At 37.7% G+C, this 14,017-nt stretch overlaps 1 protein-coding gene and 1 long non-coding RNA gene across 3 annotated transcripts; one reads left to right on the top strand and one right to left on the bottom strand.

The window, feature by feature from the left end:
- Nucleotides 1-7,336: 7,336 nt before the first annotated feature.
- LOC135678667 (uncharacterized) lies at nt 7,337-13,882 on the bottom strand. 2 transcript variants are annotated; one of them, XR_010515047.1, is made up of 5 exons: nt 12,573-13,882; nt 12,021-12,453; nt 9,399-9,503; nt 9,175-9,288; nt 7,337-7,986 (listed from the first exon to the last, which is right to left on the bottom strand). It is a non-coding gene; the product is annotated as an uncharacterized LOC135678667 (long non-coding RNA). The 2 variants fall into 2 exon arrangements; XR_010515045.1 differs by having other exon boundaries at nt 12,021-12,381.
- Nucleotides 7,641-11,693, top strand: LOC135678650 (uncharacterized). Its single transcript, XM_065191710.1, has 8 exons — nt 7,641-8,647; nt 8,715-8,847; nt 9,353-9,568; nt 9,936-10,091; nt 10,194-10,446; nt 10,522-10,922; nt 11,012-11,128; nt 11,249-11,693. The coding sequence occupies exons 1-8, from the start codon at nt 7,641-7,643 to the stop codon at nt 11,606-11,608; spliced, it is 2,643 nt and encodes an 880-aa protein (XP_065047782.1). The 3' UTR covers nt 11,609-11,693.
- Nucleotides 13,883-14,017: the final 135 nt, after the last annotated feature.

Below are 14,017 nucleotides of genomic sequence, written 5' to 3'. Positions count from 1 at the left end.
CATTTCCCTTGTACCATGAGATATGTTATTGCATGCAAAGAAAGTTACAATATACAATGAAGATTTTAGTTTCTAGACGACCATGGTCAGTTTCAAAAAACTAAAACCTCATGCATAATGTTTAATTAATCCTAATCTTTAAAGCAACTCACTCTTGCGATAAACAATTCATCCATCAAGATATATTACTTCAGTATTGTAATTTCATTTACAAATATTCAAGTGTTGGCCCATCATGTTTCTAAGACAACTTCTCATTAGCTTGCTCCAACATCATCTTCGGCATTAGAAGAGTTGACAAAAATCTTAAGTCAATAGTAATTAGTATTTATTTATAGTATTTGTAATAGCGTATGATCCAGCATTATTGTAGTTTTGATATTAAAACAAGGATAAATAACACACCAAGTTCTTCTAAATGCGGACCATAAAGGAAATATGTTAAGTGAAGAGTTATCTTCAATTCTTTTGATGCAAATCTTAAAGCTTGTTTCTTTTACTAATTTTGCTATATTCGATAATAGTTTTTATTGCTTCGTATGCTTGTTAAAATTTAGATCTTGTTTCAAAATATTTTACTAATTGAATTACTTTTGTTCTTTAGCCATTGCTATCAAAGAGGCTATAGTTGGAGATGACATCAAATCATTCGATATAAAACCTTTTATCATTCCTCCTCTACATAATCCTATAGTCCCCGCTCCTCTACATAATCCTATAGTCCCCGCTGTACACGATTAGGTTCATTGTCTTAATATCATAAACAATAAACTGTAATGCATTATGCGTTGTCATTATTTTACTTCGAAATGAACTAAAAATTATTAAAATGCATGTCTCTCAAATTTTATCAATAAAATTGAAATAGTTAAATGTGAGCTTGTAGAAAAGATAACCCAAATGAAATTTTAAATATTAACTTTCATCCGTGAAAAGCATTATTATAACTATCGGTTCTATGTTTTCTTGAAAAGAATGTTGGATATAACTATTACCACATAAAATATAGTTATGTCATTATATTACATAATTGTTCCAATATAATATATTGTTTCTCAATATTATTTAATTATATAGTCTATTGCAATAAATTGATAATTCGTGAGAGCGAGTTAGAGTTCCAATTTCCACTACAAAAGTAGACCAACACACAATATCCTCACTCCATTATATTATAACAATATTCTAAGCTCTTATATTTTAATGATAAATAACTTACATGATAGTTAAATGAAAAAAATTTAATTTCAAGTCACTAGTTGGTAATGAGTTGAAACATTGCTATAAAAAGAAAGTATAAATGTCTTATTAGTTGCCCAAGATAAACTAGCATTGGACCATTAAAATACACTCATCCTGAACTTTAAGTGGTTATAATCTTAGAGTAGGCAAAACTAAAGTTTTCTAAAATTTTTATATAATTTTGACATTTTAGATTTTTAATATGTTTGACTTTTTGTTCGCTCCTTTTAACAATACATTATTAAAATTTATCATTTTTAGGATTTGAGTAAAAGAATTAACATAAAAGCAAAGATAAATAATTACAAATATTTTTAGGTTTATTATCGACAAATACAATATTGATAACATCATATCTCGATTTAAATTATCATGAGATAATAGATATTTATTATAAAATATTATACTTCTGATATAAAATAATTAACAAATGACTCGAATAAGTCAAGTTGACAATCAATACATCCGTATTTTAATATTTTTAACTTGTACGAAGAGGATTGGGGTAGAGAGCTCGCAAGAGGAAGTAAAGTCCAAGATCGACAAAGTTGAGGCCCTAGTCGATCGATTGTCAGATGACACCAAGGACTCCGTGCAACACCTGCAGGAAGTTGTGGCGGAACTCACTTCGAGGGTGACCATGCTGACAAGGGCACTAAATGCGGGAGGAAGCAACACCCGCGTTGCACCACCACAAAACTTGAGGGCACCTGAGCCTCACAGTTATGGAGGGGCCAGAGATGCCAAGGAGTTCGAGAACTTTCTGTTCGACATGGAACAATACTTTCGAGCTACAAGGCCCGATTCTGAGGAGACCAAAGTTTCGATAGCGACCATGTATCTTAATGGAGATGCAAAACTTTGGTGGCGAACCCGTTGGGAGGAGATCCAATAAGGTCGGTGTCGAGTCGACACATAGGAGGACTTGAAGCGGGAGTTGAGAACTTAGTTCCTACCGGAGAACACCGAGTTCGTCGCAAGAAGGAAGTTGAGACAACTCCGCCAAAATACTTCCATTCGAGACTATGTGAAGCAATTTTCTGCACTAATGCTGGACATCCAGGATATGTCCGAGAAGGATAAATTGTTCAGCTTCCTCGATGGTTTAAAGTCATGGGCGCAACAAAAACTACATCGAAGGAATATCGCCGATTTAGTCGAGGTAATTGCTGCTGCAGAAAGGCTCACCGACTTCGTTTCCTCTGAAGACCCAGGGAGAAGGAAATAGTCTTCAAACAATCGCCCTCCAAAATATTCTCGTGGGAAGGAGCTTGGTGGCGAACAAAAGAAGAAGAGTTCCTACAAAGGGCCAAGCCCGAAGGGCAAGGCCTCGAAACCTAGTGGATGCTTCTTGTGCGGAGGACCGCATATGGTGAGGGAGTGCCCACAAAAATAGGCACTCAATGCTTTAACAGCTTTCATCCACCCCCCCCCCCTCTCAATCAAACAAGGGCAAAGCTGTTGCTCTTAGTTCAAGCAGTTCTGAATCCAACAGCGACGACGAGGAGTCAAGTGGGGGAGAATTCGAAGACAAGGCTACATAAAGCAGGAAATGGTGAGCTAATGTACGTCGACATCAAGCTCAATGGCCAAACAACCCGTGCGATGGTAGACACGAGCGCTACCCACAATTTTATTGCCGATCTAGAAGCAAAGCAACTTGGACTGATCTTAAAGAAGAGCCCAAGTCGAATAAAGGCGGTGAACTCGAAGGCCAAGCGAATCTCTGGGTTGGCAAAGGGAGTCCCCATCAAGATCGGAACATGGAGCGGGAGCACGAACATGATGGCGGTGCCGTTGGACGACTTCCAAGTGATCCTTGGAATAGAATTTATGAACACGACGAAGTTGGTGCCGATGCCGTTCCTTAACACCTTATGCATGATGGGGGGTGACGACCTCTATGTGGTTCCCGTCTCTCGGAGAGGAACCAAGGACCCCCAACAGATATCGGTATTACAATTAAAGAATGGGGTACGAAAAGGCGAACTAACATTTGTGGCTGCTATGAAGCTAAAGCCACTCGACAAGGAGGCCAATCATGAACCTGCTGTGGTGGCGAACGTCCTGAAAGAGTTTACTGACGTTATGCCACCCGAATTGCCGAAGACTCTTCTCCCACGCAGGGGCGTGGATCATAAAATCGAGCTGGAGCCAGGAGTGAAGCCTCTAGCGAGACCACCCTACCACATGGCCTCGCCAGAGTTGGCAGAACTCAGAAAGCAGTTAGGTAAACTGCTAAGCGGTGGTCTCATCCGCAGTTCGAAAGCACCATTCGGAGCTCCAGTTCTCTTTCAAACGAAACAAGATGGGAGCCTCTGACTCTGTGTCGATTACCGAACCCTCAACAAAGTGACGGTGAAGAACAAGTATCCCATCCCGCTCATTGCGGACTTGTTCGACCAACTAGGCAAAGCCAAGTATTTCTCAAAACTCGACCTTCGGTCGGGGTATTGGCAGGTGCGCATCGCTGAAGGCGACGAAACGAAGACTACCTGTGTAACCATGGAGCGTTTGAGTTCTTGGTGATGCCTTTCGGCTTAACCAATGCCCCGACCACGTTCTACACTCTCATGAACTAGCTATTCAAGGAGTATTTGGATAAGTTCGTGGTCGTTTACTTGGACGATTTCGTCGTCGACAGCCAAACGCTTGAGGAGCACATCAAGCACCTTCGGAAGAATTTTCAAGGTTCTCAAGGAGAACACTTTGTTCGTAAAAAGGGAGAAATGCTACTTTGCCATTCGGATGGATAAGTCAAAGGTGCAAGCGGTTATGGAATGGCGAACTCCAAAGAAGGTGCCAGAGTTGAGATCCTTCCTTGGTTTTGTCAACTACTATCAACGCTTCATTGTGGGATATTCGAAGCGTGCAACTCCACTAACGGAGTTGCTGAAGAAGGAACAGCCTTGGAAGTGGTCTGACAAATGTGAAATAGCATTCCAAGATCTGAATGCTGCTGTTCTGGAAGAACCGGTGCTCAAATTGCCAAACTACGGAGAGCCTTTCGAAGTCCATATAGATGGTTTAGACTTCGCAATTGGGAGAGTGCTCATGCAGGAGGGTCATCCGGTAGCCTACGAGAGCCGCAAGCTCAACGAGACCGAGCGTCGATATCCAGTGCACGAGAAGGATATGACAGCGGTGATCCACTGTCTACGAGTTTGGAGACACTACCTTCTCGGATCGCGATTTGTGTTGAGGACGGACAACATCGCTCTGAGTTATTTCCATACAGAAGAAACTTTCCCCAAAGCAAGCACGATGGCAGGACTTCCTAGCTGAATTTGATATGGTAATGGAATACAAGCCTGGAAAGGCAAATGTCGTGGCCGATGCATTGAGTCGGAAAGTGGAGCGCGTGAATGCCGTACAATTGGAGGGCGGAGGCCAAGCAAGTCAGTTGCACTCCAAATTCCTTTCCAGGATCAGGGATGGACTGTATAGTGACCCCCAGGCAGTTATCCTGATGCAGCTCATCAAAGAAGGCAAGGCACGACGATTTTGGGTCTAGGAGGGACTCGTGTACACAAAAGGGAATAGGGTTTATGTTCCTCGAGTGGACAATTTGAGGCGTGAACTCCTAAAAGAGTGTCACGATTCCCTTTAGGCTGGACACCCAGGTATTCACTGAACGTTGGCTCTCGTGGAGAGGGCCTTAAGCCTTGGTTCTAAAGGTATAAATATGATTTTGTATATGGTAGATTGATACTAATGTTTCGGCTTATATTACCAATAATAAAGATTTATTTTAATATAAAAATTAAAATAATATAAAAAATATTCATCCATGAAATCATCTCAAAAGTAATGTAATAGTAGTCGGTAGTTATCACGAATACTTAGAGACGATGTTCCTATAATTCTAAAAATTTAAGCTATTTATCTATAATTGTCAAGTTCTTGGTAGAGGTAAACTCATAATTCAGTAAATGTTAACTTTTAAATTTTACGTGATAGTTTATATATCAAAGTCAATATTTGACTTATAACGAATCTGATGTATATTAATGCTGATCAATCTGATTTGGATTTCGCCGATGACAAACTTCAAGTCACATCCCACTGAAGCAGTCCCCATCGATGACAGAGTCAAATATTCTCATGTTTAACATAAATAAAATTACCCCACCAAATTATGTTGTAACATAAATATATATATATATATAATATTTTCAAAGATAAATCTGGGAGTGATAAAAATACAAAAGACAGGTGCTGCCAAACACCATCGATTGAGACATCCGGGTCTACATCGGGCCCCACTGTCACTTTCCAGATTGACTGAGGTCATAAATAAATAAATAAATAAATAATAGGTTGCTTGCCTTGCCATAGTTATTTGATGAAACGTGGAAGCAAAACCCACAAATGAGACCCAAAATAATGGCAAGGATTTCTTGACTTTACGTACTTCAATCTTTATTATTATTTTTTAAATAAAAATAACTATACGAATTAAATCTGCTAGGAAAAAAAATATTTAAAAGAGAGAGTAAGAAACTGAAGACATAAGCTCTCTCAAAAGTAATCTGTATCCTTGATACTTAGGGCGAATTATAAATTATTCTTATAATTAATTATATTTAATATTTTGATTTTAATATTTTAAATTTTAAATAAAGATTTTTATACTTTTAAAAGTAAAATATTGAGATCACTATATAGGATTAAAAAAATAATATTAAAATAATGAGATTAAATAGTTTACTCTCACAAATATAAATATCTTAATATAATATTTAAAAATATAGAAACTAAAATATTAAAGATAACTAATGAAAACGAATAACTTACGGAAATGAATACGAGATGGACATCATCGTTCAAAACACCATCTAACTTTGGAAAACTTACTACTGTCGGCTTCCCCAATGCGTATAAGAATTGTTAGCTTTTTCCTCGTGTAGACTCTGACTGCGGCTTAGTTTATAATTATGTCTAAGTAGGCTAAAAATAAGAAGTGAATTTATTATATATGATGATTTATAACTTGTGAAAGAGTTGAAAATCTAACGGTAGATTAAATCTATTACATGTTAAATTAATTTATTTAAATATAATGAAACGGTGTCGAAATTTTTAGTCCCCATCAAACCGAACATAATATGCAAAATGACTCTAATGTGCGTATGTAAGTTGTGTATGCTCCCGCAATCACGGGAAGGTGCACCAGCCAGAATTCCTTTCTTAAAGTGGGTAGATACACAACACATACTCAACGAATAGATCCGGAAACATGGCAATGTTTCCTATTCAATATTCTTTTGAAGAATTTGTTCCAAGCAGGTTGGGTTGGCGGCATTCATCCGGCAATGCAGGAGACCAGAAACTCATCTAGATACATCCAATCTGTCCAACATGTGGATATCTATAAAAATTGCATATGTATTCCATCAGTGATTTCTGTATTTTAGTGTATTAACAAAACTCATAAACTTGCAATTTTTTTCTTATATACTTAAACCCCATGTTTGACTATTAATAGAAACTTTCACTGGCATATATATATATATATATATATATATATATATATATATATATATATATATATATATATATATATATATATATATATATGTGTATATAGTTGATACATTAAATTTACATATAGCTATTAATTTTCACTATTTGCAAATAAAAAAACTTACTATTTTGGCAAACAATTTAACAATCTGGTCAATTTTCACTGAGTAGAGTAGGTCTTTGGATATGAAAGATTAGGTATGAATGATGTAAGAGTCAAACTTCTCTAGCATCATACTCAAAGTTCCAGTTTTCAAGTAAAAGAAATGTGAAAGTAGATGTCCATATTCACTTTTTTCTTTTCAAAATTTCAGACTTTAAGGTCACTCAGAATCTATGGTCCTGATATACATGTTTTTATTTCCATCTATATCATGAAAATGATCAATTGACCAAGTCCTTGATCTGTAACTTGAACTTTGTCAAACCACCAAAAAAAAAAAACAAAAAGGATATCTTTGTGTTCACTGCATATGAAATCTCTCCTGGACCCCATGGACAGATTTCTTTTCTTTCCACTCTCTCTGTCTCTCTCACTTTTAATTTCAAGGGTAGAAAACCACATGAATGAACAAAATACAACACTTTTCTACATGACAAAGAACATGAAAATAGTTGGGAATTTGTCAAATACATAATGATAATAGATGCTTTATATAAAAGAAATACAATTAAGGAAAAGAAGAAATAGGACAACTGTAAATGCATCTGACACAAGAAAAGGTCTCTATGGTGAATTTGCTCAAGATAGTGATGATCTGGGCTCCACCAGAATATTCAGGATTAATTTGCTATTTGTATATATAGAGGCAGTTGGATCTCTGAATCTTTCAACCTACAGGAGGAGGGCATCACTTCCCAATTAGCCAACCATGCCAGAGTTGAGGATCTCCAAGAAGCACCACAAGCACATCAACAATCCCTTTCCTTCCACCCTAAAGTGCCTGCCTTTCATCCATGGAGGACTCTCCTTCAGTCCACACAAGATTTCACAAGACCAGAGTTATCAGATTGGGGAGGATTTCCAGCTTGCTTGGAGCTGCAGAAATGGTGGCTGCCTTTCGATCTCGCACCGATCTCAGCCTAACAGGAGCATATGGTCTACGATCCCAGGAGAGGCCTTCATATCTGCTGCAGCTGTCCAGACTCAGGTGGAGGAGAGCAGAGGCTCTTTCGCTATTAAGGATGGTGATGTTCTTTTCATCTGCAAGCACCAGTCTGTGGAAGAAATAAGGGTCCTTTATGAGACGGACATTGAAGAGAATGCTGAAGATGATAATCTCTTATCTGGGTTTTCAAACTCAAACAATAAAGGAACTCCTGAATCATTCAATAAGTCTTACTCCCCGATTCTGATGATCACAGGAAGGCTCTTCAGTAAGAAGACTAACATACTTCCTAAGAAAAGCTTGTACCTGGGGAAGAAAAAAATCAGATTTGGATGGGCTAGGAAACCTTCATTTGTTGCTAGATACTGGTTTTTGCTTGAACAGAGGAGCAGCAATCAAATTGGTTTTTCTGTAAAGTTTGGTGAATATGATAAGAAATTGAGCCCAAGTGTAACAAAAAGAAGAATTCTACAGGGCTCAAGCTGGAAACTAATCCGAATGCAGCGTCAATGCATTGCATACATCTCAAGGCAAAGAGGTTTTGTTGCACTCTCATCACAGGATGAGCAAGGAGAAGAGCAAGTGGTTACAGAATTCAATAAAGTTTTCATCACATATGCGAGTGACAAAGATGAAAAGTTCTATGGTTTTGGGGAGCAGTTCTCCCATATGGAGTTCAAAGGAAAGAGGGTGCCTATAATTGTCCAAGAGCAAGGTATTGGAAGAGGAGATCAACCCATCACCTTCGCAGCCAATCTGATTAGTTACAGGTAATCATTATTTATTAGGGTTCTTTTAGAATCAAAATTGTAAATTCTCCTGCTTCGCAATTGACAGATCAGGAGGTGATTGGAGTACGACATATGCCCCTTCACCATTCTACATGACCTCCAAAATGAGATCCCTTTATCTTGAAGGATACAATTATTCAGCTTTTGATCTCACAAAGCCTGATAGAGTACAGATTCAGGTACTTGAATCTGACAAAAGCTATGATTTATTTGATTTGTAGTTGAATTTTCGAAAGTGACATTTGAGTTCTACAATTTTTGCTAATGGGATTAGAGTGGACTCTTTGTGGAACACATTGCCTTTTCACTTCTTAACATGGAAGAGTATCAAAGATTTATGAGATCTTCCAACTCTGAATCTTACTTACCATGACAGAGTGAAATAGTTTTATCTTCATCAGAAAACAAAATAAAGTTGCGGGAAAATGAAATACTATACATTAGCTCACTTAAATGGCTATTTTCTGTATATCCATAATTGCATAGTTAGGAAAAAAGAGACAAACCTTATACTAAGACAATCGACAACCTCATGTCTTGTGACGCTGTTGTCTTCGACTGCACAGTTTTGAGTCGCTTCAACTCTTAATCTTTTCTTCTTCATGTTGTAACTTGTATTTCTGAAAGGGTACATATCAAACTTCTAGCCGCATGACAAACAACTAATGCAAATTCTTCTTACAGATATATGGAAATTATGCTCAAGGAAGAATACTGAACGGATATTCACCTGTTGAACTAATTGAAACCTATACAGAAACCATAGGGAGACCTCCAGTGCTTCCAAACTGGATTATTTCTGGTGCTGTTGTCGGGATGCAGGGAGGCACAGAAGCTGTCCACAGAGTGTGGGATCAATTACAGGATCATGATGTTCCTATTTCAGCATTTTGGTTGCAGGTGATTGAAACTGATGCTAATATCATGATATGAACAATATTTCAAAGAAGAAAAATTATGATAAATACAAGATAAGCTCGGTAAGTCACATCAAATAATTATATGAAATGAAGTTACCACTACCAACAAGTTCAATCATGTCATTTGCCACCAGTGTTTGTTCAAGTGTGCGTGGCCTTATAATAAATAGCAAATGGCTAACCACAGATCTAAGATCTTCAAAACTAGAAGGGAAGTCAGAAGAAATAGAAGCCACCACTTTGCAAAATTAGTGGTGTGAATTCATGACAACCTGTAACGACATCCTGCAACACATGCATGCATGTTTTCTGTAATCTTTATTAAAATCTAGGTGATAACCTTGCAGGACTGGGTTGGCAAGAGGGAAACAGTAATTGGGTCACAATTATGGTGGAACTGGGAAGTTGATACCTGCCATTATGCTGGATGGAGAGAGCTAGTCAACGATCTTCGTACTCATGATATTAGAGTCATGACCTACTGCAACCCCTGCCTTGTTCCAGTAAATAACTTTCCCTCATTGGAGCCCTTTTCAATTTAATTAGATGGGTCAATTTCATTCAGTCATCAGTTTAACTGAAAAAGAGATCATTGTCAATTGCAGACTGATGACAAGCCAAACAAATACAAGAATCTGTTTGAAGAAGCTAAGAGTTTAGGCATCTTAGTAAAAGATAAAACACAAGGAACATACATGATACCGAACACGGCTTTTGATGTGGGAATGTTGGATTTTACACATCCTGCAACAAGTAGTTGGTTCAAGAAAATTCTACGCGAAATGGTGGATACTGGAGTAAGAGGTTGGATGGCCGATTTTGGTGAAGGATTACCTTTAGATGCTCACCTCTATTCAGGTACTCAATAAAATTCTCTATTGTAATATTAGTATGATGTTTAAACACTAACATAGTATTTATATTTTCACATAGATGAAGACCCCTTTGAAGCTCATAACAGATACCCTGAACTTTGGGCTAAGGTCAACAGGGAATTTGTAGATGATTGGGCAGCAACCTGTCATGGAAAGGAGAAGGAAGATCCAGAAGAAAACTTAGTCTTTTTCATGAGGGCTGGCTTCAGAGGTAGCCCTAAGTGGTCTATGTTGTTTTGGGAGGGTGATCAAATGGTAAGTTGGCAGGCTAATGATGGAATAAAGAGTAGCGTAACAGGTTTGCTGAGCAGTGGCCTCTCAGGTTTTGCCTTCAACCATAGTGATATTGGAGGCTACTGTACAGTAGACATGCCTATCATCAGGTACCGTCGAAGCGAAGAACTTCTCATGCGCTGGATGGAATTAAATGCATTCAATGTAGTATTCCGGACACATGAAGTAAGCACCAAAAAAATTCAGCTAGTAGCAAAGTTTGATTTCCATACTTCCCTAAGTGGAAGCATCACTAACATTTGTAGCATCTACAGGGAAACAAGCCATCGTCCAATTGCCAGTTTTACTCTAACAGAAACACATTAGCTCATTTTGCACGCTGTGCCAAGATATACAAAGCTTGGAAATTCTACCGAATCCAACTTGTAAAGGTACATTCTCATAAATGTATGTCGATATTAGATTTTGTTTCAAAAAAATTAATATCTATATGCAAGAAATCCTCTTTTCATTTTTCTGATGTGCTTCTTTTGTTGATTTATTTTTCTCAGGAGGCAGCTCAGAGAGGCTTGCCTGTTGCTAGGCATCTATTCCTCCACTATCCAGATGACAAGCATGTACATAGCTTGACATACCAGCAGTTCTTAGTTGGGACAGATATACTGGTAGTTCCTGTCCTTGACAAAGCCAAAAAGGAAGTCAAGGCCTATTTCCCTATGGCAGGTGGGTGTTCCTGGCAACACATTTGGACAGGAAAGATCTTCACCAGGCCTTTCAATCACCCAGGGCATAATCAAGGGTTTGAAGCCTGGGTTGATGCTCCCATTGGCTACCCAGCTGTGTTTGTAAAGTGCGGTTCCCACATAGGAGAAGCATTTTTAAGAAACTTAAAAGCTCTTAACATACTATAGCTTGTGTTTATGATAAATGTTTCATTTATGTACTCAAAATATCATTTTTTAAACTTATTTTAATACTCACTAATTTTAGAATTCATGATTGATTTGTTTTGGCAAGTAGCATGTTTATGATAAATTCAAATGATAACCTTTATTCTCAGAGAAATTGTGAAAATTATAGATGCTATCACTTCATTGATTGAGCAAAATTATATCAAAGTCCAATAGTTTTAAATTTCAAACAGCTACACAAAATCATATGGATGTCAGATAACAATTGTGAAGTAATATACTATTTTCCCGTTTATATATGCTGTCACTTCATGGATTGTGCAAAAGATATTTTAATTTCAATGCTTCTGAATTCCAAACAATTTAGATAACAACTGGTATTGTAATTATTAATAGGCGAAGTTACACTTACAATGAATTAGAACCGTGTCGAGCGGAGGTAAATCTTCTGCTCACTTCACCAATGACCAATAACCTCTACTTTTACAGCTTTAACTATGCATGTCTTCCATCTTAACCAATGATCAACAGAAGAGCTTGCTTCACCATTGAAATTTATGAATAGATTTCAGCCTCCTGTTACTGTTGCTTTCTTTGTGAGTTCTCAATGACCTCGAATTTCTTTCATTGAATCTGAAGTGCTTCAAAGGACATCCTTCATCTTAACCAATGAAACTGGGCAAAACTTTCTCTTGAATACTCTCCTGGTGACAAATTCATTATTATAGATGTTATTCTGGCAAATGCTTTTGTTCTTCTTCTGGAGTTGAGCTCTGCGAAACAAATTTAACAGCTATGATCTTCAGATTCCAGTTTCAATGTATCCGTCAACTTTGTATCCTAAACTGAACAGAGTAGCGAAATTTAAATGAACACCTTTTGTTTGTCGTCATATGAAATATTTCAATCAAACACTCTAAAGGACAAAAAGAAAAAAATAACATGCAAAGGAAACACTTCTTACAGGCATTTCATCGAACAGATTCTGTGCATCCACCACATGAATTCATCAAGTTGGCTACCATTTCCAATGCAGATCAAGTGTGGGTTAAGAAGCCCAATGTCTAACTATTTAATCCTCAACAGTCCCAAAGAGCATAATGCTGGATGGGTCTCTGCAACTCAAACCCACGGGATCGAAATGTAGGCATATTGGAGTGTCTCTTGCCATTGAACACACACAAAACAAGCAGTTGGGACACCAGGTGGTTGCTTGTCAAGCAATTATGGAAGGTTGACTCTGTGTGATATACACAATCTGGAGAGAGAGAGAGAGAGAGAGAGAGAGAGAGCTTCAGAAGTTGAAGAAAAGAGATGATATCTTCAAAATTGATCTCGTTGTGGTGCATTTAAATTTACATAATGATATAACTTGTAATTTCATGCAAAATTAAGAAATATGATAACAGTATCAAAATATAAAAAAATTTGAGCAATTAATTGTCAGGTAAAAATGTTCCTATCTTCATAATGTCTTTGCTGGAAATATTCATGTGTAAGAGATTATATTTTCGTATCGACAATGATTGAAATAATCGGATTACATATAATAGCCTTGACCCATAATTTAAAAGATTAACCCTTTGACTCAAGTTTGTGTTTGACTTCTATGTTCTAATCAGAAGAATTGAGTTATATTGACTAGGTTTGACTTATAACTTAGAAGCTCAAGTGTTTTTTGATGGAATTGATATTAGTTAGATTCAAACACAATGATGATTGATTTATGTAGGCAAATTTTGCATGCACTAAAATTTTAAATTATCCAATTTCTCAATTGATCCCAGCGGTATTTATTTTTTTGACGAGGATGGAGGAGCAGCCGAGGAGGTGAAGTAGTAGAGTTGGTGAGACAAGCCATTCCTTGGGAAAACGGTGTCCTCGAGGCGTCTATCAAAGGAATCCATCAGAGGCTGGTTCGAGGAGAGGGCATATCATGGAGCTAGGCAGAACTGCACGTCCGTCACTGCGACTGGTTGTTCTCGTCGGAGCAATCCAACTTCTGGAAAAGCCTCGCCTCCCTCCATGATGAGCTGTCGCAGATTGCCCTGCATCCCTCGAAAGACTTCTTCTCTCAAAACTCCCCATGTTTAATATCGTTAATGGAATGCATTACTCAGCTCGTATCTCTCCAAAGTTCATCCATTAGTTGTTGTCCAAACATATCATCTTCGCCTTCAGATAAGGAATTCGAGAGATTCCATAAGCTAAAATCGACGCCGATGGTGGTTTATGGTGATATTTCACCAGCCTTGAAGCTTCGACAACCTCGGGATGCCCAAAACTAGAGAGACGGTGTAAGCGAGGAGGGAAATTGATATTAGCAGAGAGCTATAGAAGTAGAGCAAAAATGGTTGCCGTCTTTTGCTCGAGCTACCAAAACATCTCATTTTTGTGTGGGAAAAAGGA

This window comes from Musa acuminata, chromosome BXJ1-1, assembly GCF_036884655.1.
Source record: "Musa acuminata AAA Group cultivar baxijiao chromosome BXJ1-1, Cavendish_Baxijiao_AAA, whole genome shotgun sequence".
In the NCBI taxonomy this organism is placed as follows: domain Eukaryota; kingdom Viridiplantae; phylum Streptophyta; class Magnoliopsida; order Zingiberales; family Musaceae; genus Musa; species Musa acuminata.
Note: the sequence above shows the minus strand (reverse complement) of the source record. Positions and strands in the feature narration are given on the sequence as shown.